This window comes from Carassius carassius, chromosome 33 (genome assembly GCF_963082965.1).
Source record: "Carassius carassius chromosome 33, fCarCar2.1, whole genome shotgun sequence".
Lineage (NCBI taxonomy): Eukaryota > Metazoa > Chordata > Actinopteri > Cypriniformes > Cyprinidae > Carassius > Carassius carassius.
This window is the reverse complement of record NC_081787.1, coordinates 8,746,352-8,771,898: the sequence shown is the minus strand read 5'-3', so window position 1 is coordinate 8,771,898 and position 25,547 is coordinate 8,746,352. Positions and strand designations below refer to the sequence as shown.

Below are 25,547 nucleotides of genomic sequence, written 5' to 3'. Positions count from 1 at the left end.
CCATCTCGATTGGGTTCAGGTCCGGTGACTGTGGAGGCCATGTCATCTGGCGCAGCACCCCATCACTCTCCTTCTTGGTCAAATAGCCCTTGATGCCTTCAGTGTGACTCGACAATTTTCATAGTCATGAAAATAAAGAAAACTCTTTGAATGAGAAGGTGTGTCCAAACTTTTGGTCTGTACTGTAGACTTGCTTGTAATTTCTGGAATGCTTGTAATAGGAACATCATCAAAAGACAGTTCTTATGGCAGTGGTTATCAGTAAAAATGTCTCAACATCATCTTAACAGCTGATCTGTAGGTCAAAAATAATATTATATATTTTAAATACAGTATATTAATATTTATATATTCCATTTCCACATGCATGTTCATAATAATTTCTCTCAGGTTTGTGCATAAATTAAATATAGTGGCTGAAAATCAAAAGTTTTAAGAATTGTCTCTGTTCTTTCTACTCAAAAATGTTGCTTTTTATAAGAAACAGTGTTTTTTTTTTTGTTTTTTTTCATAGTTTCACTCTGTCTGCACATCAGTGGCAAAACTGCTCCGTTTGATGTCTGAGGAACACATTATATAGACCGAAACAATACAAAGGAGGGAAAAGTTAGCTGAATGAAAGCAGTTTCAACTTTACGCAATCACAAATACACAGACCAGTAAATAACATTAAAGAAAAAGAAGGAGAATGGGAAGATCGCACGAGCATAAAGATCTACGCGCTTGGCTGCCGAGGGGATGACAGGTTTAGGAGGTGGTGGTTTCTTGTTGTTCTTGGCTTGCGATTTACTGCAAGCATTACCAGCTTCAATGGGTTTGCCATAGCAGTCAAAGTTTGAGAGTTCAAAGTCCCGTGGCAGAGAGCCTACGATACTGAAGTCATTGGAGCGCAAATCCGACTTGGAGGTGCATACCTTTTTGCACCTTGTCTCTGTCACCTGAGAGATATAAAGAGGGAGAGAGTGAGAAAAAGATGAATAAAGAGAAAACCTCTCAGCGACATCTGGAGTGATTTTTATTTAAAGGGGTGCTATTGTGCTTTTTCACTTTTTCAACTTTAGTAGGTCTGTAATGATCTGCAAAGTTACAAAGCTCAAAGCCCAGTTCAAAAGAAGATATGTTATTTAACAGAAATCACTTTTCAATAACTACAACGAACGATTCGTTTTGACTACGCGTATTTTCTGGGAATTGTGATATCACAAATATCAACGAATGAGATGAGACCTGGTTGAGCTGCACTAGAGAAGGCAGCGAGTGTTATCACTATGTCGGAGACACGCTAGTGTTCCACAGAAAGATGAGCTGAGAGTGGTTACAATCATCCGGGTTTAATTAATGCTCAAATTGATTCGATTTTGATGCAATATTTAAACTAAAGCTCGCAGCAGGCTGGTTTGGTAAGAGGCAGGACATTTCCCGACCAGGAGCCTAATACTGTTAATCACAACACACACTGGCCGAGCTAACCAATCACAGCACAGACTGGCCCAGCTAACCAAACACAGCACATCTCGTTTTCCAGAAGGCAGGCCTTCATTTGATACAGGAACTATTAAAACCATTCATGCCAGACTGGGTAGAGAGGTATTGTAATAATGTAAAATATGTGAAGAAATAATTTACATTTCAAACAACCTAGTATGAGAGCCTGTTCTAGTACACCCCTAAAACAAAATCAAGACTTTGTAAAAGAGCATAATAGGACCCCTTTAAACATTAAAGGGATAGTAACCCAAAAATTAAATGCTTTCATCACTTCCTCAACCTCATCTCATTCCAAACCTCTATAATTTATGTTCTTCAATGAATACTGAAAATGAATACTGGTTTGATTCGGCATAAATCAAGGATAATATAACTAATTATATAAACGTTCTGTAAAAAAAAAAAACATTGTATTACCATAGAACCATGTCTGATAAATCACTACCAATGGTACTTTGTGGTCTTTTTATTAAGAATATTATTATTGTATAGCAGTAAATTTAAAAAAAAAATAATGGTACTGATGATTTTATTATACACTAGTGTTGTTGAAAGTGTGAATTAGGGCTAGTTATGTTAGTTTTGTAAATATGTGTATTTCTGTTCTACACTGAAGAAAGAAAACCATACTGGTTTTGATCAATGTGAATGTTATTGATAACAGGATTTGATTTTTGACTGAACTATCCCTTTTAATTTCAAACTTGGGTATTTTCATTTGTATAATTAAAATAAATGAAGAAATGATAGCTGGCAGGTGGATCATTTATGCATTATAATACTCATTCAGGAATCACACAACTCAAAAACCAAATCTGATTCAATGTTTGTCAAACTTTAATCTCTCATGTAGAGGCACATAACTCTCTATCTCTTTGTTTTAGAACTCCCCTTTCTCTTGACACTCTGAACTGCTGGGAAAGGGAGATTTTGAGGACAGGCAATTATTTTTGGCTCTTCCTGAAGCTCTAACAGGGCAGAGGCAGTGTTTCATGGCCCTCCCACGCAGGAACAACAGGAGAAGAAAATAAGTAGTTTAAAGAAACACCTACCTTGCATCAAAATAGACCAGGACAATCGTTACAAACTGATGTGACATAACACTGTCTGGTTCTCTCTCTCTCTCTCTCTCTCTCTCTCTCTCTCTCTCTCTCTCTCTCTGTCTCTCTATTTCTTTCTGACTAACTGAGGGATGTCTGGATATCTTATGTCTGATGGTTTAATGCCAACTTGTCTGTTGTATTAGTTCTGGATGTGTGGACAGGGGCAGAAGCCATGCAGTACTGGACTGCACTACTTCCCACCAGACACACAACACTTAAATCCTCAAACAGTTTTGATATCTTTTATATTCTGTGAGGACACATACATGGATTTAGGAAGCTGTCTGTCAAATACAGTATTGGAGCTTTCATATGCTTCTGATAAATACTGCCTGCTTAACAACATTCAGCATGTCTGAACAGCCATGAGATGGCTGGAGAATCAGTGGCAGCAAACAAGCCTTGGGATGCGTCCAAACAGATCTAATTCAGGGCAATAAATGAGGCTTTCTTGGAGGTCAGTAACTTGCAGGGGTTGTGCAAAGAGCATGTGGGTTAATTTGGGATCAGATGTTCTTCTCGTAGCTGTTGAAGGTTCATCCTAAGAGTAAATGTGTGACATTGGTTGAAAACACATCGCTTCCTTAAGCCTCCCTCTGGGGCCCATTTAAAGCTTATAATAGACTCGAGCAGACCACATTATTCAGCCTATTTCTCCTGTCTGTCAGGCTATCCTTGCCTCCAAGCTCCTCTTCCAATTGTTGCTATAAAGTTGTCTGTTTTCTGAAGAACATGAAGTACTGTGATTATCCCACCTACAGTTTTGCATGCAGACCTGACATTAGCAGCGCAGTGCATAATTAAAGATTATATAACTACAAGGAGAGCAATGCAACTGAATACAATAAAATATAATTGAAAAAATGAGCTCTTTGAAAAGGCAAAATTGCCCTTAAACATAATGTGTGTGCCCGTGTGCTGCTTAACTTTTGTCTCTATTGGGCATACTGTCATGGAATAGCAAATACTTAGAATGAATGCATTAACAAATTAAAATATAGTTTATATATTAAGATGTTTAAAATAAATTAACAATATATTAGATTTATATTAAATTATTATAAATGTAAATTAATTAGTTTTAATATGTATTAATATTATTATACTGTATACAAACTACTTTTCAAAAGTTTGGTGTTGGTAAAAGTTTTTTTTATGTTTTTGAAAGGGGTCTCTTATGCTCACCAAGGCTGCATTAATTTGATTAAAAATACAGTAATACAGATTATTCCTGTGATTGTAACATTGAATCTTCAGCAGTCATTACTCCAGTCTTCAATGTCACATGATTCTTCAGAAATCATTTTCAAAATAATTTTTCTTACAGTCATCACATCTAAAATTGGATGTGTTGATTATTTAATTAATTTTTTTATTTTTGCGGAAACCTTTTTTCAAGATTTTTGATGAAAAAGAAGTAAAAAAAACAACAACAGCATTTATTCAAAACAGAGATTATTAAGAAAATTATAAATATCTTTACTGTCACATTTGATTGATTTAATGCATTCTTGCTGAATAAAAGTATTAATGTCTTATAAAGAAAAATCCAAATTGCCCAAAACTTCTGAAAATAGTGTATATTAACTGTACATGCTTAGACTATAAATGATGGTGACAAAATATTACTGTGGTACCACCATATAGTGGTGGTATGAGTTGGGAAAACTAGAGTACAGTAAGATTAAAAAAAAAAAAAAAATGGTTTTGTCCAAAATTTAGAATATCATCACAGTAACACAATAAGTTACTACACAAGGTGTTTTTTGGTATTATTTTGAACTGACTTAGCACTAGTATAATCAGTTTGTTTGAATACAAAGTCATCAGGTTGTTTCTGACCTGTAGTGTACTGACATGTATAGGGGTGCTTCCCATGCCATTGATGGTGTTCTTAGCAGGAGACTTTCCCTCCGCCTTCTCTTTGCTAGCAATCTTTGCTCTCTCCGCCTCCAGTCGTTTAGGGCTATTAAGCATCACCTGAACCACAGCATATTCGACTAGAGAGGCAAAGCCAAAGAGCAGGCAGGCAATCAGCCAGATGTCAATCGCTTTTACATAGGAGACTTTGGGCAGTTCGGAGGCCAGGGATGTGCACTCAGAAGAGAGCGAGAGCACTGACAGTATCCCTGCAGACAGAGAGAGGTCATTAGATCAAATGAGCTGAGGAGGGATGTGCTAACACATTGATCTGAATCGTTTACAAACATAATACCAGAGCAGACTGTAAAACATAGTATTAAGGCATCTGTAACAGTATTAGAGCAGTGAGCAGATTTTTTTAATAGATGTATAAACACACACACGCAAACCAAACACTCACAAAATGTAATAAATGACTGACCTGAAATGACCATGGACAGCGGCAATTTGAGATGGCACTTATGTAATCACATTATATTGTGACAGTGACAATGATGTGGACAGAATGATGGTGGTACTGGAATCACAAATGGAATCGCAGAAAAATCGTAACCAAATCACAGTAGAGGATTTGCAGATATTTTGTAATGTCCACCCATGAAACACAACCCAGTGCACGAAGAAAAAGCATATTCCATGAAAACAGTGCATGCATTTATCAGCAGTGTCAAGCTATAATTGGAAAATACTAGAAATTGTCACATCTCATGGCATCTTGCATAATCTTCATTGCATCTCAGGTTATCCTCTCTCACTGACCTCCCATAAATAAATAATGCCTGTGGGCTGCAGCTGAGGCTGATGGAAATATCCTGGACATGCATTATATTTCTTGTATAGTGTATAGCTATAGTGCTGTAGGGGATAGAAGCGCTGCACTGATGTAAAATCAGCGCCATTGAAAAGATTCATTGGTGGATGTTACATTGATGAAAATAGGAAATGAAAAATGTAAAAGATGAGGTCGATTATGGGGGTACAGGCCTCCACAGAGACATGAGATGAGGGGCTGATGCTTGTGGCAGGACTGATGATTGGAAAGAGTACCCAGAGGCACACGGGCAGCACTGGCGTCAGGGTTGATCCAAAAGGAGAGCCAGGAGAGGACGACGATGAGCAGGGTGGGAGCATATACACCCATCATGTAGAAGCCCACCTGCCTCCTTAGAGTAAAAATCACCTCCACACATGTGTAGTAGCCTATCATACAAAAGTTCAAAAGGTTGCTTTTAATGGACATAATTTGTATTTGTTTTTTTCTGGAATCGCATCTAATACAGTAGCTACCTCCTTAACAAGACCAGAGAGAGCTTATGTACACATTAGTTTTACCTGTCCCCGCATAGTACTTAGTGCAGTTGCCATATTCAATGTCCTCTTGTTTAATATCAAACTGAGGCAGAGCAATCTCTTCCATCTGTACAGGGTCACCAGACTGCCACATGAACTGCAGGTCATCTGTGGTGTAGCCGACTAAACACACACACAGACACACACATAAAAAAAAACAAAAAAAAAACACTTCAAATAATAATAATTTTAGAATAGATTCCCAGATTGTTTTTCATGATCCTGTGAACTCTGGTATTTAGTTTTAGCTAACAAGTCTGAAACATGGCAGCATAAAAACAAAACTCCCCTCCCATTCATTTAAAAAAATTTCCTTGTATTATTTTCAAATCAGATACTTCTAAATGATTGTATTCATATTCACGTACAGCTCTCAAGCTGCATTTTGCATCGCTGGGTGTCCATGGGGAAAAGAGTCAAGTCCAGTGGACAAGAGAGGGTAACAGACAACCTGAGAAAGGAGAGAATAAGCAAATTTGAGTACCAGACAATGAGTCATGCAATAGTCTGAATAAGTTTGAATTAGTGTCTTAAATTTAAATGCGGCATTTTACATTGCTTTTCCCTAAAATACACTACATTATATATGGTCACATAAACATCATATCCATTTGCACTTGGTAAACATTTAATTTTAAAACCATAGACATTAATAAGGGGTGAAATAGGAAAATAATGGATTCCACTTACTGGATTTAAAGATTCATGCAGAATATATTCAGCAACACTGCAAAGATTTCTGCCAAGATTATTTTATCACTAGGTTGCATCACTTGAAGTCAATCCAAATTTAACTGGTTTCATAGATGTCACATAAAAGGTCTTTCCCAACAGTGGGATAAATTCTTCATGCAGTTCCCATTATTGTGCACAGCATGCACACCAAGGCATATTTATTTAAAACACCATTAACACATGAAAGCTTTTTGGTTTTCTGCCATAATCTGACAAGCACAGTCTAAAAAGCAGCAAAGAGCTACTTTTTACACCAGTGAGGCCACACAGCGCTTGAGTGCACAAACTGAAGCACTCTACCAAGATATTTTTGTATAGACCTTGTTTGCCTCTAAAATCTGTTTTTGTTTAAGATGTATCTTTATGGTGCATTATACATATTATCTGAGAGCAAGAGAGAGAGACGAGGGTTGAGAAGTAAGATGGGGTCAGACGAGAAAAGACGGGGCACACAAAGATACAAAATAAAGATTCTTCATGAAAATAAACATTGCCTCCATCATATAATCTTGCTCAAAACACTGTTTAGTTATAAAAAAACTTTTAATTGATATTATGTATTAAGCAGCAAAAAGGTTTTTTATGTTTTATATTTTTATATAATGTCCAATATACTGGACATTTTGACTTAAGCATATAAAATTGTTATTTGTGTATCACTGAAATACTATTTTAGTATTTATTAATATTCTATTTTTTTCCATGACACTGGGCATTTAGAATGAAGAGGTTATGGGAACAAGGGGATAAAAAGGTTTGATAATAATTAGTGTGTGTGGGGGGGGGGGGGGGGGGGGGGGCGTAAGATGTGTCAGTTTCATGAAGAATAAGAGATAAGAAAAATATAAAAGGTAAAATCTATGCATGTATTTGAGGAAGTTGAAGGTCGATGGACGATTAAAGCCACAATTAGTTTCAGGGAGGTATAATATGAAATAAACACTCTTGTTTCTTTTCGAAAAACTCTCATTAAGACAGTAATCCCCTGCCACACACATACCCAGAGACAGGGCAAGGCATCCTGGGCCGATGCCAAAAGTGAGAAAGGGCTCACGGAAGACCACCCAGCTCATGCTGGGTTCCGGGTGGCATGCAAAAACACTATGGAAATACATTTGCCTCAGACATAACAGCAAAATGTGATGCTCTTAAACACACTTCCCATCCAGACTGAAATGGCTCTGTGCCAGGGTTTAGATTTAATCTTTACCCTAAATTGTCCAATGCCCGGCTGGCATGGGGACCACAGTTACAACTCATATTTGTGTAGAGCATTACAGCTTGTGGAATTGTTTACCCTTATAAATAACTGTTTGTTTAAATCAATCTGTGTTAATAAACTTCTGCTAAATAAAAAAAAGATGCAGATTAGAATAATATTTCCATAGCACTGCATGGACAGATCTACAGCAGGTGTGGTCACTGATACTAGAAGTCTCTGAGAGCTTCATTCACTCAGCAGGACCTGCAGATAGAGAAGTGGAGCGATAATGACAGCGGTGTCCACCACTAATAAAGGTCTTTCACATGGGATCAAAAAGCAGGAGCTGTAATTTAGGAGTCAGTGGTGAGGTGAAATCCTAGGGTCAATAGATGTATAGAATGTCCAGTTCTGAGATCACTTGAATTCTCCTGAGGTTTATTAAAATAATGAAGAAGAGCTTGGAGGTGGGCTAAGTCACTGTTCCCTGTCATTTAAACATGTATTTTATATATGTTATTTTGTTTATATATATTCAGTACTGTTAAAGACACTTATTTTACATTTTCTAGTTGTATAAATACTCAAGGAAGCCTGTTTCTAATGGGGCTTAGTTTCTCATAATTGTGAATAAATTTTTTGTGATTTATGATTTTATGTACACTATACTATTCAAAGGTTTATTGATCAAAAGAGACAGTAAAGACTTGTTCTTTTGAACTTTTTGTTCATCAAAGAGTCATAAAATAGTATTGCAGTTTCAACAAACAATATTACGCATTTTTTATAATAATATATAAAATTGTATAATATTAATTTTTTCTTAAACACCAAATCAGCAAATTAGAATGATTAGGATGAAGGATCATGTGACACTGAAAACTGGAGTACTGGCTTCTGAAAATTCAGCTTTGACATCACAGGAATAAATTACATTTTAAAATAGAAATCAGTTATTTCAAATGATAATAATAGTAATTTGTAGAATAATATGAAATATGACTGATTTCACACTTATTTATTTACTGTATTTTTTAATTAGTGAACATAAGAAAATTCTTTCAAAACTAAAAAACAAAAAAATCTTACAGACCCCAAACATTTAAATGGTAGTTTATCTCACATGTGTACCATTATTTCTTGTAATTGCAACTTTAAATGTTTATGCGACTTCATTTCTCATAATGTGACTTTTTATGGAAGTTCGACATTGTATCTTATTTTAAAATTCATCTCACAGCTTTATATTTTATTGCTCGGTAACAGCAGGCTTCAATATATTTGTGAACATGCTGAACCATTAATTGCAATACCTTCAGATTAAACTCTTGCACAGTAATTGTTTTTCCACTTTAAAAGGTCTTTGTCATCTGATAAACTCTTGTGTTTGCTTTGTTTTATAATGTGAGTAGGTGTAACCAGCATTCAGACCTCATTTGTCACCATCCGCAAAGACAGAGTATAGACTTTGCAGGAAGAGAGCATAAAAGCTCACCTCATGCTGATGAGGACATCTCCATTTCTGAAGATAAAGAGCAGGATGTTCTCCTGAGTAACGTCGTGAAAGTTGGCGCTCTTTTCATTGGCAAAGAAAAGATCGGGTTTCCACAGGCATTTGAACATCTTCGGGTCAACGGTGAGCGAGTCAGACTTGAAGTCCTGAGGAAGCCGGAGTCTGGGGTCGTTCCAGCGCTGTCTCAAAAAGATGTTGACACGATAGTCCTAGAAAATATGAGCCAAAATATCCATTCAAGTTTTCACAAATGCAATCAAGCCTGAAAAATCAACTATTTTGTGACACCGAAAACTCATTTCTGAGTGGGTGGGTGGTAGTTAGCAGGGCAGACACCTGTTTTTCTGTTACATGACAGGAACTGTAAGAAGCCTTGATTTGGACACAAAAACAGCTCATTAGTCCTTAGGGTGACAGGGGAGCCCAGGTGGCTTAGGTATCACCATAGCAGCCCGCATTTCTCATGACCTCTGAGTGAGGTTTAAAAAAAAACTCTCGTCTCTGACATATCCAGGCTCCAGTTATGGCTGGTATTGAAGTTGTGCAGCTGTGGCGCTTGGAGCTGCTTTTATTTACATTTCCAGCCATTGCCAACATCAGAGGCATGCGACGGGTGCTGCAATGAGGGCTCACGCTGTATGTGAGCACCTACACTGGGGAAAACACAGGGTTCGTTAAGTCAGATTGGCCCCAGCTTCCCTGCCGACTTGCGTGAGCAAAAGGCTTTGAAGTTTCATTTTCTAGTGGAGCTTGTTTTGCTAGCGCTGATACTGTGAAGACAGATGACATGCCAAATAAAATGGCCACACTCCAGCTGCACTAGATTCAAATGAATTTGTTCCTAAATGTTTCTGGGTGTGTTGTCCCTGTGTGTGTGATTCACATCTTGGTATGTCCTGTTTTTCATTCAGGGCTTTGACCAGGAACATTCAGGATATATTACACACACCATGGATGGCACTGTGTCATCCCAGCTCACTTCTCGCAAAGTTATGAACAAATGTTCTTCCAGTAACATTAATAGAATGTTTTAGTTCAGATGTATCCGGTCTTTGATAATGTTCTGAAAACATTAGCACAAAAACATTAAACGTTTTAGTTGCCATTCATTAAAAAATGACACTACTTGTTTTAGAATGTTTAGAAGAAAAAAAATTATATAATGTTATAATGTTTGTATAATAATAAAATGGAATGTTCCCCTAAGGCCCATTTACGCCAAGAACAATAACTATAAAGATAACAGTAACTACATAATCTCCACACCAATGCAGAATAACTGTTCTGTTTTATAGAGTGAGCATGCATTACATTCTGATTCTAATTTTTTATTAATCATAGGCTGAAAAAAAAATTGATAGTGACAATTAAAAAATTGAAAGTGAATCCAGTGATATTGTTTCTCTGTGTCATTATCATTATAGTTGTGGTGTGGACTTTTCTATTCTTTTAAGTTAAGAACAATTTTGAAACTGACCATAATTAGTCAGTCATCATTTTTTGTGTGTGTGTGTGTGTGTGTGTGTGTGTGTGTGTGTGTGTGTGTGTGTGTGTGTGTGTGTGTGTGTGTGTGTGTGTGTGAACGGGCCTCTACCATTCACATAACCTAGAAAACATAACATTAAAAAATGTTTAAAACAAATGGGTTGTTTTAAAAATGGGTGAGCATTTAGACATAACGTTTTCATAAATTAATGTTAGCAAAGTTTTCATAAATTAATGTTGGCAAAATATTCTTATAACATATTTTGTTAGCTGTAAAGTGTTGTTTTGTTGGACCTTCCTGTCAAAATGGTAATAAAGTGCTAAATAAGCTGCGGTAGGCAAAGTGGCCTACTTCTTACCAGTCAGGTCTCTGGAGAGGTTGTGAATAGCCTTTTTGTATTTCTGTCGTATACCACCTGTGCATTTAAAGGTTAACCACAGCAGAACGATGCAACAACAAAATGGGACCTAATTTCCAATGCTATAAAAGCCTGGTGGCACGCAACACTCCAGTAGAAGTGACTGCAAAACTATATTCAACCTATGACACCATGCAGTGCTGGGCAGAAAACGTGGCCCTCTGATGTGCTTGCAGGGGAAATATTTTCAATGGATCTTAAGACACTCTGGCATGATGGGTTGTTTATGGTTGTCACTGCTCATAAGGAGCCAGACGTAAGATTGTGGGGTCTGGAGTTGATTTTTTTTCCCCCGGTAGAGTGTTAAGTAAACACGGTAAGCCAGAAATAAAGCACACAGTCATGAATCCAGTCATCTGTCTGGTAGAAGTTTTGTGACAATCTGACATTTTAAAAACTGTTTTTTTGTTTGTTTGTTTTTTAGACTGACATTCTTTGTTGGTCTAATCATTGATTTCAATATTAATGACATTTTAAGATCTTTTAAAAACATCAAAATGTCACATTTTAACTGATTGTAGTTCAGCGTCTTTTGATAAACATATAGATATGCAGGGAACAATTTTTTATTTTATTTTTTTTGTACAGTGATATTACAAATAAAGTTGATCCAGGCAGCAAGCTCCTAGTTAGCCTACATGTTAACGAATCATATTGTATATTGTTTTATTGCATATTATTATGTGGAATAGGGCTACAGTAAAGTGTCTTAAAGGCACAATATGTAATTTTTCTGCTTTAAAAATAGCAGAAATCACTGTATTTATGTTATATATATTTTTTTAGTTGTGTACTTACATTATCCCAACAGTTTCCACAAACTTTCAAATTCGGAGAAAATTATAGTTTAATTAGAAGACACGGCACGTTTCTTTATTTCCATTTTGTCGCCCGTCTATGGCGTCATATAACCTTTGACCCCTCTAGTTTATCTAACTTCCTGCGGAACCCGGCGGAACGCCAAATACAAAGGTGAACAGAAACAAAGAAAAGACGAAAAAGAAAAAGTAGTAGCTAGCCTTGATCGAGACTATTATATTTTATATTTATATTGTTTATATTAGTATTTATACCTCAATCAATAACTTAGTTATGGATCATGATTATGCTTTGCCTGCACGTTCTGTGAAGCGCAAACGTACGGATGAAATAAATGACCCGAGAAGGTTTTGGGACAAGAGAAGAAACAAGACACGGGTAAATATTGGAGCTGCATTTCCAAGATGGAGAAAGCTTCGTGACAAGCTGAAACTACAGAGAGATGGCGAACTCGCTTGCATTCTAATAAACAGGTATGCATCCATTCAGCTAACTGTATCTATCCGTATATTTTGTGATACGATGATGTCTTGTGTAAAATGCAGACGGACCACCTCTCATGTATAGTATAATGTAAATCCACATTTGTTCTATATCTAGCTGGATAAAGTAGCTTCAAATGCAGTTCACTATCTTGTTCGATATCATAGTATAAATGTAATTATAATTATTAACGAAAGGCGACCGTGTTTTTGAACATATATTACTACTAGCTAGATGGAATATTGATTTGATAGGGGTCTGATAATTCATATATCTCTTCGTTCGAAAAGACGTGATTATCAAAATACTAAGTTAGAATGAGTGTGGGGAGCGACAGAGTGCGTGTTCCAATGACAACAACTCCCATGAGCCCACGCTCTTTTCCGACGTCATCAAAGTACGTCTTATGTTATTATTTTGATTGAGTGACCCCTGGTGGCCAAAAATCCCATACTGTACGTTTAAGTGATTCTCTATCAATTAATGGGTATAATGGAATACAACGATTTAATAAGAAAGATTGTTAGTGTGTCAAAATCTTGTTTCATTTCTGATAATCTTAGCACTTGATTATTATTGTATAATAAACCGGGCATTGTGACTGACTTTGGAGTCAGTTGTTCCACTTTTTTCAGTCGTTTTGGATAAAAGTTTCTTCCAAATGCATATGTAACCTAAATGTATAAAAATAATAATAATAAAATAATAGTTATCATTATTATTTCAATTTCTATGCTAAATAAATGAGTGCACTTAAGACAGTAAAATGTTTTTCATAACATAATTCATGAATGCTTTTTTTTATAACCACGTACAGTTTTGGAAATGTGTTTGTGTACTATTCATTCTTAACATGAAGACTTATTTAGGTGATTTTATTATACTAAGCTTTCTCCCCCAGAGTAAGATACATGCTTCACTGTTAATGTTATTATTAAATAACTAGGCCTATTATAACATTGTATTCAGTTAGAGAGCAAAGGGATGACAACATAACCGGTACATTATTTGTTTTGTATTGCTTTTTACCGTCTTTTCTCGAAACTCTATAATGTTTTTATGGAAATTATGGAAATTTTCTATTCTTCTTTTTAGCATTTATTTTAGGCTATAAAACACAGGCTGCGGTGTTTATCCTATTGGTGTTTATTGTAAAATGCTAAAAAGAAGAATAGAAAATAGAGAGCTTTTATTGTGTGTGTGTGTGTGTGTGTTCACTCATTATGTGTATGAAAAGGCAAAAGTGATGTGAAATACCATAGTGGTTTCTTGGATGGACCCAAAGCTGTTGATGAAGATGTTCACACGATCTTCAACAGGAATACCTAAAAACAAAACACAAACAAACTGTGCATTTCCGCACATCAATCAAATCCATCAAACAAGACGCACCAAAAGTCATTCTAACAGTTTAAGCAGCACACTTTCTCACGGACTATTACGGGTAACATTAACTATTTGGTTTATACCATGAAACATATGTTTTCACTTTATGTATACTACATGGAAAGCTTTGCATTATAGGAAAATGGTTCAACTACTCGACTGCTATTCCTATTCCCAAGATTATAATGTTGACTTTAATGACTGCCAGGAGCTTTCATCTTGCCCATGTGACGAGCAGCTGGCTGGCCATAGGGAGTAATAACATTGAATCATACAGTGAACTCTTAACACTCAGACCACATCAAGGCCCATGTTTTCGCTGAATGCCAGCAAGCAGGAAGGCGACAGAGGTTCTCACTCTTTACAACCTGCTTCCTTATATCAGGAAAGGCTGCCAACAGTAGCATAACCTAGACTTTCGTATCTGCCACAATGCATATACAATAAAACATTCTTTGTAATGTTTAGTAATTGGACATAATTGACAGGGCATGCAAAAGACAATATAAAAATAGCAACAACTAACAACTGAACAAAAAAGGGTAAAAATAACAGCATCAACAGAAGAATATATTTATACAAGGAAGGCCTATTAAAAAAAATGTTGCTACTAGACTATTGCTGAGGTAATCTGGGTAAGCGCAAGTGGTAGGGCATTGGTAGGCAGTTGCTAGGATGTTTTGAGTGGTAGCTGGGGGTCCCTACGTGGACTCTGGGCTACTGCTAGATAGACAATACAACATAATGAATCTTGTTCATACTTATATATATACTCATATATACTATACTTATAAATATACTCATATATACTACTATATATATATATATATACATATATAGTGTGACGAGCGTCCCGATTCCACATCATCGTCGCCCTGGTAATTCACGAGGAGCACTGGCTCGAGGCTCATCACGGGCTGATCACCCGCACCTGCCTCTCATCAGCCGGGCCTCATATAAACAGCGTGCACTAAGGAAAAGGGTGAGAAGCCTCTCCACGAGCTAGCACACTGACTGTCCTCTCTCTGCCTTCCAGAAAGCAGCCTGTGACCGGAAGACATTGCCACGAGCACTCCACCGACTCACCTGCACCTGGACCCGAGTGAGAGCACCTGTGCACGCCGAATCACCACCACCACCCCCGCAACCCTTCACTGTATAATAAAATCTCATGGCACTACAAAGGTCAGTGGAGCACTGACCTTTAAAGTTGGGTCGGATTCTTGGGTCATAGCTGATCAAAAGCCTGTTAAGGATGTTGCTGGTAGAGTTTGCCGGAACCCGTGCCAGATCCTCTGACGACAGCTGCCTGAAGGGACCAAAGACAAAGACATTATTAGCAACAAAACTATGTGAAATGTTTATAGATCATGTTTAAAGTTTCATTCATCTGTTTATTAAAATGTCTTTCATTTTTCATTATATTATTGTGAAGGACAGCATTTCCAAATCAAGTGTCAAACATTTTGACCGATGTGAGTTACTTCATTTGCCACAGTGTGAAGTACACATAACATTAGAGCAGATTAGCTGTTTCTATAGTTCCCATAGTCAGAAAGTCTACATGATATGCGTATAGCACAATAGCAGTGTTTTATGAAAAATTAGCCACAAAAACTTGAATACGAATCCACTTACGAAGGACAGTAAACCTGTTTCCCCTTCTTCTTTCCCTTCTTAGCAGATTTTTCTTTGGTGAATCCTCCTTCCATCCAAAGACAGATGATAAGCAACAAGAAAATCACCTTTACAGCCTTCATATTACAGCAGTTCAGCTTCTGGAAGAGAAACAACACATACATTAAGAGCAGGTCCATTGTATTAACATTATTTCTATAATGGTTATTTAATAATTTTATGATGGTTTTTTGTTGTTGTTGTTGTTTTCTGATAGCATGATAAATCCCCTTTATTTAATTCCAAATAATGCAAAATGTCAAAATTTTAGGTCAATATTTTAATACAGTTTTGAGAAAAAAATCTTGATAATATTTCCTTTGATCAAAGACTTTCATAAGTCACTGAACACTGAAATTCCCAGCTATATTAATGGATAACAATGTCTTCCTCTCTCAGAGGACATATAGTTAGGGCAAGACTGCGCTGGGCTGTCTCTGAGACTGATGGTCTGTTGGCTCTGGAAATATGGTTCTGTTGTTTCCGTGACCACTTTAAAAATGGTAATGGGTGTCTGTCACTGTGGGTGGTCTGACAATGTGCTTCAACACTATAAAAGCACATTGTTTTCACAAATGGTATGGGACAAATTATTGAATTTATTACCAAAACTAGTAATGTTGCCCTTTGAAACAGTGCTTTACTGATATTTCTGTTACAAATGTTCTTGGTATCCTTACATGTGCATTATAAGTAAATCAGCAGGATTAATTAATTTAAAAATGTACTATAGGAAATTACTTTAGAAAGACAGAGTTATGCCTATAGTAAGACCTACATGTCAGCGGTTTGAAATATGCCAAACGTCAAACTATTAGACTAATGTACAGTCCTCTCTTCTACACAACCATCCATGAGTGTTCCAAATGTAGAGGAGTGGAAACAATTGAAAAGATCAGCATAAGGAATTTCCCTCTGAGGACCGCTGCCAGAAAACTCCCCTGTCTAGACTCTTCCACCCTCCACCTCTGGAGGCCTGATTCTGCGCCAGTGCATTGATCATCATCTTAACTGAAACAGACCAGCGTTCATGCACACTCCTCCAATATCTCACTCATTCCATCATTATTATCACCAGATGCTTGTATTTCTCTTTCAGATCTTTCCATATATCTCAATCTCTTTCTCTCTCTCATTCCCTTTCTTTTCCCTGATTCAGCAGTCATGCCAATTTGAGTTTAACGTTCTTACTCGGAAAGACACAAACAAAAACTGACTGCAGGTCTACAGTACATTATGAAGTATAGAAATGCAATGAATGAATAGATCATAAAGGCATCTGCCCTTAGTAAGTCTGACTGCTTCATTCACAGCCAAAAAAATAAAAAATAAATAAATAAAAAAACTATTCACTCATTGTTCCTGTAATACACAGGTGAAGTTCATTTTTCATATCATGTTCAATATATTAATTTATACCTACTGTAGCTCACACAATATGCTACAGCGATCAGAAGAGGTATAAACAAATTGCTTATCATACAATATTAAGAAGTCTCCATATAGTGCCTGCCTGTTTATCGCCATAGATATGTATTTGTAAAATTATACAAATATAAATGTGTTCGTGTTGATCCAATAAATTAAAAAAAATACATAGAAAATCCAAATAAAATAATAATTCTATAATCATTTTATAATACTAATATAATAGAAAAAATGCTAAACTATATAACGTATTAGTAATAAATAAATAAATACAATGACACCTAATAAATACAATCCCAAAAATATAGACATAGAAATACAATTACCCACTTAAACAAACAAACAAATGTTTCACACTTATGGTTATCATTTTGATTTAATAATAAAATCATAGTTAGGCCCACATTACATAATTTTAGCCTGACATATGATGCCTATGTTGGCAGACCTCATCACTCTATTCTCACATTAACATGCTTATATTTAATCTTTATGCAAATGCGTAAAGGTATAACAACGACCTGTGGATGCTTTGAGCAACAAGTTGAAGTTGCATTCAGGCATGATAGAAAATAAAGCAGGTTACGGCAGCAGAGGGGGGAGAGGAGATATAAAAACAGCATCCTCCATGACGACGAGGGGGTTGGGATGACGATGATGGGGGAAACACAACACAGAATGACAAATTATACGTGAGTCGCACCTCCCCCCATTCATCATACACATTTAAAACACTCGATCGCTCTCTTCTTTAAATATTACCTGCGGTTTCACTCACCATTTCAATATAATAACGGTTGTTGTTCCGCAAATCAGATCCAGTAGCGCTGACAGTGCAATCGGTCGTTAAAAAGCCTTCATGACCAGTCGCCGTTTATATCGCATTCTGCTCGTTGTTCCTTAAGTCAGCGCGAATCGCTGGAACAGTGTTCATTACGATGGGCGATTCCCGTCTGTTTTTCTTATCTTTTTCAATTTTAACAATCTGAATATAATTTATATTCCCGCTGTCCTATTGAATTGGTAAAGGGTTGCCAAGATGGAGCCTTGTGTGTGCACCTGTCATGCAACATGCGCAGTAGAACTCTGTACAAGAATAGAATTAATCACACAGCTTCCACAGCAGCTTTGGAATATGGTCCAAGGCCATCACACTTGCTCTGCCGTTTCAGCACAAGTGTATTGCTGAAAATGATCAAACGCAGCGTTCTCTGTTTTTGTCTGTCTGGTGCTTGAAATTGTGCTTCTTTAACTGAAAGAAGAAAAACAGAAAGAATACATGATTGAATGATATGTATGCAATCAAAAAAGAATGAATGCAAGAAAGAAAAATGCAAGAAAGAATGAATGCAAGGACAAATCCAATAAGGAATAAATGCAAAAAAAGAAAAAGAAAAAGAAAAAAAATTAAACAAAGAGGGATAAAGAGAGAAGAATTAATATGTACACCAATAAATAAATAAATACATTAAAGAAAGAAACAATGTAAGAATAAATGTTTCACTTTAAAAAAAAGAATAAAACTTGTGTTTTAAGTTTAACCCTCATGTTAGGTTTTGGCCATTTTGAACTAAGATTTTCCTTTTCCCGAAAATTATGTTATTGCAATGTAATAATACTGTCTTTGCTCACACAGGGTATTATAACATTTCAGCATAGCACAAGGGTCAATGCTATTTATGTTATGTTATTTTATTTTATTTTATTTTATTTTTTAAATATCTCCCTCTGTACTTGTTCCTAATGAATGGTGCCCATGTAAGCTTAAACAAGAGTACTCAAACAAACAAGCAAAGTAAAACAAGTGTGCCAGCCAACAGACACAAGGTGTGGATGTCTTTATTTTTAAGCACATTGGGACACAGAGGTTGAAGGAACCAGTTTTTAGTGGAATGTGGCCATAAGATATAGTCTCAAACTGAGGCCAAATAATTTTTGGTTCTCTATGAGCGAAGTCAAACACTCTATTACTTCCTCAAAAACCAACACAAAGATTAAGAAGTGAACCAAAAGCAAAGTTTAGACAAATTTCTGATTTAATATTTGGATATTTGGCAAATTCACAAGTTTCCACAGGGCACTCTGGCAATCAGCTGAGGTCCAAAGACTCTGTTCATTGTTCATATAAATTATACGCAATACTATACCTCCTTCATCAGCTTTGTCAGGACAATAGACGCCTTAGTATCTGCTTTTTATTGTAGCAGAACAGAAGATATTAATCATGCATGCACATAAACTAAATTACTGATTAATACCGGTTAAATTAAAACCCGGACAATAAATGACCAGGAACTAAGGGAGGCTTGTTTTGAGAAAATGTTCATTGTTTGGCCAAAAGCCACATAACTGATGGACAATGTAGCATTGGTCCAAAAATATGTCTGTGCGCTCTAGCAAATTGAATGTGGTATTATATCTGGCATGCACACTCAACATTGCTATCAGTCTCCACACACACCCTTGTGTTGACACATTCCTCATTAAAAATGAAAATAAAAACAGTCATAGGGTGAAGGTACCCCTTTGCTTTCTCAAAGACACTTATTTTTGTCATATAATGGTTTGTAGCTCTCAACAGGTGATTGGGGTCTGAAAGAATATCAGGAAGACCCTAATGGAGAATAACTGGGACTTACAAAAAGACACTAGATGTGATAAATGACATGTAAGAAAGGGACTGTCATAAGATGTTTAATGGAGAAGCCTAAATTATGAATTTAAAGAAGTTAGTCTAGATGTAGACTTGCAAGAAACGATAGGAAGTTTATTAATAAATCTGTATATCGCCTGTCTATGTCTATTTCATGGATTCACTCTGTTTCTCCTGCCAAAAAGCTGTGCAAGGAGCAATGACTCATCCTATAGCTTCTCACTCATTTGCTTTACAACATTTTTATCTGCAAAAATCTATCAAGTTCAGCTGTCTTGTGAAGTACAGAGTGTGACAGTTAAGTCGTAATTGCATCTTAGCGAGAAATTGTTTTAACTCATACTTTCCCTTTTTATATCTCTTGGAACAGACCCAAATGAATCAAAGTGAGCAGGTTAATAGCCTTTTTCTCACATTGGAACAGGACCAAATCACAGACTAAGCAATTTACAAGGAGAGAATTTACTCACGTGACAAATTATATGGAGCTTTAACAGATACAAATGTTCGGTACCATACAAACAGGGATGAGATGTTGAACACAAGAGGATTTTTAAAATATATTTATGATTTTATAATGACAACCATGTCTTTACTGTATGCTACTTAACATCATTACTGCAAACCAAAATATCTTAAACGTGACAAATATCAGTGATTTGATCAGTGTAGTTAATGTAAGCTAAAGTTATTACAAATATTAAATGTAATAAAATAAAATGAAATATACATATTCAATGAAAATTACTTAAAAATTTGAAATATTGTCTTGATAACTAACTCAAATTAAATTCAGGCTTAAAGTGCTAAAATTACTAAAAATAAAACTCAAAAATAAAAATAGAAATAAAAAAACAAGTGAAAATTACAAAAGCACATAACAATATCACAAAAACGATTCAAATTATAAATTATAACTAAAAGCATTTTTTAATACTATACTTGTATATAAATGGTGCAAAAATAGCACTGAATTTGCCTGAAAATCATCAGCACATCATTATAATGTCCCTGTTCTGGACAATCTAAAGTGTCATATCCTCTATGACCTCATTGCAAAACAAACAAAGATATGTTTTCACTAATGCTACAGCCAGGATGCTAACTCAGTGACTGGCCAGACAGGCAGTGACCACAGTGACCTTTTCCTCCCATCCTCAAATAGCCATGTTAGTAATTTCATTGTTTACTGTATATAAATTCAATATCAGTGTGACTCACTGGACCACCATGAAAGCATAAGACACTGTAGCGTCTCAAACAAGGCAAAATAGCAATCTACTGAAACCCCTCCCCCATATACAGAGAGAGGGAGAGATTCTTTCTGGCAGAGGTGCTGACATCTGCTGCAGGTTTTGGGTTGGAATATGATACTCTCCCATAGTCTGCACATGACCTCCAGTCTTGTGGCACCACATACTACACCTTTCCATTTTCTGCTACTGAGTGATCCATAAGCAATATTTCCAGCATACCTAAAGGCAAATACTTCTACAAAGCAAATAATAATAATAATAATAATAATTTGCCAAAATAAAGCATCAGACATGTTTTGTCTTGTACAGTACCATGTTCTCTTTAAAAAAAAAACTATTCCTGTCAAAACAAGCATTTGTCAAAAAAATAACATAAATATTACCTTCCATGCTCCCAAAATTAGACATTTGTCATGTTTATGTACTGTATTATGCACATATACATAGGTACTGTATATATAAAGTTTTCACCTCTCCAATTGATATTACTGTCCATGTTGCACACAATGCAACAATAAAAGAACAAACTTAGAAATCTGATCATGTCAGCTAGATTGAGATCTTAAGCTTCCACATACTTCTGGTCTCAGATTCCACCAACCCACCCGCTTCTGTAGTGGTCTGGGGCTGAAACTGAATTGTTTTGCCATTGCATCATTTTTCTGGGAGAATCACTTCAATGTGTGCCCTTCTCTGATTATTTAGGTATTTAGCGGTTCCCTTAAGATGCTTTAGGCATTGTTCTGTCTTCACAATGATGAAATGCCAAACAAAATGATCAAAAGATTTAGACATACGAACCGACACATGCCACAACTTGTGATAATAATAGTGTTAAGCCTTGTTCCAAATGGTCACGCCCATTCAGGAAGCCATTCCATAAACATGTGAAGCATTCATGAACTAATGATTAATGCATCTTCAGGACCATTTGCAGAGGAAGGGTTAAATTGGCTGACACAGTAAAAATTACAAAAGATGGCAAGTTAAAACTTCCAAGTCCCTAAAAATGATACAGTGTCTGTGAATTTTTACACTTTTACAGGAAATTCCCAATTATTATTATTTTTTATAATCCTATAGTTTCTATAGTACCATATTCTATATGGTACTTGGCACCGGTGGTCTCCAACATATTCAGACATAGGGAAGTAGGCTTGCTGTTTTGTACAGAATGCATTCCAATGTACACACTATCCATACTAAATAGTATGCAAGATTAGAATAAACTTGTCCCAAAACATAGTATGTTGAAATGTGTATGCCAAAAGTTCCCTAATGTCTATTTTCAGTAGATTTCCAAAGTGTGGATGGATGATATTTCCTACATCCCTTTCACTTTGGAAGGAATTTGGTTTAGAACACAAATAAAAAGAACAGATGTAAATGAGACTGACGGTTCAGTAGAGATGACCTGAAAGGGGTTTTGGGTTATTAATGATCCAAAACTAACCTGAGGGAAAAATATAAATGTAATTTTGTGTGTTCTTTACCATTGAATATTCTGTCCTAACAGAAAATCTTCTAATCTTTTTATTTGTTAGCCTGTAATCTACACACACATATATATACACACATACACATAGGCCAACTGTAGAACTATAGCTAACACATTCACTGAAATGCAGACAATTATACAAATTAATTTAATTTAAGAAATCAAAAATCTGTTCATTATGTCATTTTGAAAGAAAAAAAGCATTTTTAATTATATTTTGATTAACATTGTTTTATATCGAATAACATACAAAACCACCGTCACATGATTGTCCCATAAAACATACTGTATGCTCGCTCTCTTTCTCCATCGCCTCTCTCTCTTTCTCTTTCTCTTTCTCCCTCACACACACACACACACACACACACACACAAACACACACACACACACACACACACACACACACACACACTTGTGTGGCAGTGGAAATGTGAGAAATATAGTCTCTAACTCCGAGCGACTGTAGCGGCAGCACCATCAGCAGCTTGTGAATGGTCCCCGCCTCTCCGGGGAGTTTCCTCCACGGGGAACTTGTACTTTATGTGCAGCACCTGTTGTGTCGCCAGTCGGCCGCCTGCGCTCGCCAAACCCTCGGAGCCACCTCTAGACATTCATTTCCTTTACAAAGTTGGACGCGCAACGCTACAAGTGCCATTTTGCCCAGAGACGCTCGCTATGTGTTGCGTTACTCGAATGGACTATCTGTGTTTGCAGGGGAAAGTCGAATACATGGCAAACAGACAAATGCATGTTGCGCGTCTCAGCAAATCTTGATTTACAGCACGTTTCCAACTGTCCTCCAGTTACACTCGTGTTTAGGCGAACAGGTGTGCGCACACTAAAAGTTAACTGCTATTAATGCTTAACTTTGCGCAGATGCTCCTCGGGAAACTTTCCACAGAGAAGTTTTCGCAGTAGAAACTCTGACCGATCAGGATTATGTGGACTTTACTTTACGCGTGCCTCTTACAGATGTGTCCAATGTTGGATACGCGTCTCACGAGCAATATTTCTGCATGGTGATTGAAACAACACATGCTAAGTGCCTATAAGCACCGACAGCCACCATTTATCCAAATGATTCCATTGCTTCTCTTGACTCTTATATTGTCTCTTCATCAGCATGAGTCGGTGGCGGAATCGAGTCACATTAGTAAGATTCACTACGCCAGCACTAAACAGCAGAATGGTAAGTTTAAAAAAAATCAATGCATGATCTTTGTCTCTTGGACTGTGGGGCGCTTTGCAACTAAATGCATTGAGTGTACCTCTGCAATGGCAAGTCTTTTTAACATTTATTCCTCAAAACAAAGTAATCAATTTTGTTGTACTGTGAAAAAAGTAACTAGTGAGATAAGAAATGTTTAATATTTATCTCTCATAATTATTATACAAGTTCCTGTGAGGTACCAGTGACACTGGAAGACATACAAGCAACTATTGGGAATGGTTAGTACCAAAGAATAAGTACGGCTACCTACTACCAACCAAGTGACTACTTGATTGAATACTAGTCATTGTTGAAATAAGTAATAGCACTAGTACCCAATAAAAATTGTGGAAATAGAAAAATATACCAGTGACTATCAGAGTTCTTATTATTAATGTAAGGAATAGTATTTAGTAGAATAGATAACAGAAACAGAGATAGTACTTAAAGGAATTAAATGATTATACAGCTTGCCATAAATGGCTACAGTTTAAGAGGTTCACACAGCAGTATGCTTAATAGAAAGTTGAAGTTACCTTTGGTTTTCATGTCTATGAAATGCACATCTGTATGTGTATTTAAGAGAAAAAAAAATCTCTGGGTAACCGGGTCCCCTGGGCAGGGATTTCTCTCAGATCGCAGAAAGACTCCATTCATGAAGCTTGAGGTGCCCCGGGGCCATGTAATTTGCTTTCCTCTGATTCCCACCAAAACTCACAGGTGAACTAAAAAAAAAATTCATAATGATAAATAAAATCAAGCAAAAGTTTCCATTTAACTTTGGAACTATACAAAATTCCATTTAGCTCTGAAAATATAAGCTCAGTGTTGTAAAGCAGGCGTTGGTGGGGACAGGCAAACTGTCGCCCATTGCGCACCATTAACAAAATGTAAACTACTACTTGTGTTGACTTAGGCGAGGGAGCGCCCCTTACTGTGTCAGGGGTGAAGCAGAGTGGAAACATCTTGCTTCTCTGGGCCCACTATCAGAGCTTTCATTGTGTTATAATTCTTTCTCTAAACCGTGGAACATGCAGAACATGTCTACTGGAAAGCAATGTTTATATGGAAAAATATACTTTGTTTTCTGTTAGGAAGCCAATGAACTTGAAATCCTTCTAGTTCCATATCATATTTTTTTTAAGTAACTTCTGTATAAATTGAGTCCCAAAAGACTACAAATATTTGTCTAATAAAGGCAGGCTTAATTGAATTGGCACGTCTGATGCAGTGCATATCTAGTCCTCTTGGGTCACAGTTGTGAGCCAAGGAAGACATAGGGGTCTTTGGCCATAACACCACCTTTATTCCCCAATGGCTTAAGAATGGAGGTGAATTGGTAGTGTGCTCTGCCAAGTGTCTCTGAACGGAGAGTCTTTAATTACCACAATTACCATAACAGTAGATGCTCTGTCAAAGCCATCTCTGGTTGGTGTTGATTGAGGCAGTTCTTCACCACTGATCTGAGGCTGGTTTTATTTAGCAGCTGCAGTGTGAGGTTAAGGTCAGATTAAAAAGCTACTTGACCTCAAAAGAGGTTAACCTGAAAAAAAAAAGAAAAGAAAAAAGATATTTTGGTTTTCATACAAATTGATATGAGTAGGTGTATGCAGTTGATGAAGGGTGGTGAACGATGTCTTTCTTAGTGGCTCAAATGGCAAGTCTGCAGTGACTTTACCTTGAAATGCTGATTCATTAAATTATTATAAGTAACCATGCTGAAGGTTAGTCTGTTTACAATAGAGGCATATCCAGAGTCTTGCAACAAAAATTGTCAGTTGATGAATTAAACTGCAAATTGGTCTTCTATATCAATGTTTTGAATAAACCATATTCAAAGAAAAGTCATTATTATTGTAGATGAGTGGATCATTAAATAGAAATGACAAATATTTGCTTTAGAAACCAATATAGATTTTA

At 36.4% G+C, this 25,547-nt stretch overlaps 2 protein-coding genes and 1 long non-coding RNA gene across 7 annotated transcripts in view; 2 read left to right on the top strand and 1 right to left on the bottom strand.

Moving 5' to 3' along the window:
- The window catches only part of LOC132114224 (uncharacterized), a 534,277-nt gene that overhangs the window by 97,520 nt on the left and 411,210 nt on the right, over positions 1-25,547 (top strand). The window lies entirely within an intron of this gene.
- On the bottom strand, positions 487-24,485 carry LOC132113688 (glycine receptor subunit beta-like). 4 transcript variants are annotated; one of them, XM_059521602.1, is made up of 10 exons: positions 24,164-24,485; positions 15,544-15,683; positions 15,108-15,214; positions 13,777-13,844; positions 9,296-9,522; positions 6,233-6,315; positions 5,847-5,987; positions 5,562-5,714; positions 4,434-4,720; positions 487-938 (listed from the first exon to the last, which is right to left on the bottom strand). In XM_059521602.1, the coding sequence occupies exons 2-10, from the start codon at positions 15,663-15,665 to the stop codon at positions 642-644; spliced, it is 1,485 nt and encodes a 494-aa protein (XP_059377585.1). In that variant the 5' UTR covers positions 15,666-15,683; positions 24,164-24,485; the 3' UTR covers positions 487-641. The 4 variants fall into 4 exon arrangements, with proteins under 4 accessions (XP_059377585.1, XP_059377584.1, XP_059377583.1 ...); XM_059521601.1 differs by lacking the exon at positions 24,164-24,485 and adding an exon at positions 17,789-18,104 and having other exon boundaries at positions 15,544-15,680; XM_059521600.1 differs by lacking the exon at positions 24,164-24,485 and adding an exon at positions 17,789-18,103.
- The window catches only part of LOC132113690 (platelet-derived growth factor C-like), a 46,215-nt gene continuing 43,520 nt past the window's right edge, over positions 22,853-25,547 (top strand). The window contains exons 1-2 of one of the 2 annotated variants that reach the window (XM_059521604.1): positions 22,853-23,436; positions 23,540-23,606. In XM_059521604.1, coding sequence (XP_059377587.1) covers positions 23,434-23,436; positions 23,540-23,606 — 70 coding nt within the window. In that variant the 5' untranslated portion in view covers positions 22,853-23,433. Of the gene's footprint in view, positions 23,607-25,547 lie in introns of both variants that reach the window. The other variant, XM_059521603.1, reaches the window with a different exon arrangement.

Bases quoted from the DNA above. Each gene is read 5' to 3' on its own strand.
- LOC132113688 (XM_059521599.1), bottom strand. From the start codon at position 17,633: ATGCTGTTTTTATATCTCCTCTCCCCCCTCTGCTGCCGTAACCTGCTT. The intron at 9,523-13,776 runs GTATTTCACATC...CATATTTTCTAG, and splicing joins CCATCCAAGAAACCACTATG to GACTATCGTGTCAACATCTT. The intron at 5,715-5,846 runs GTAAAACTAATG...TTTGTATGATAG, and splicing joins TAAGTACTATGCGGGGACAG to GCTACTACACATGTGTGGAG.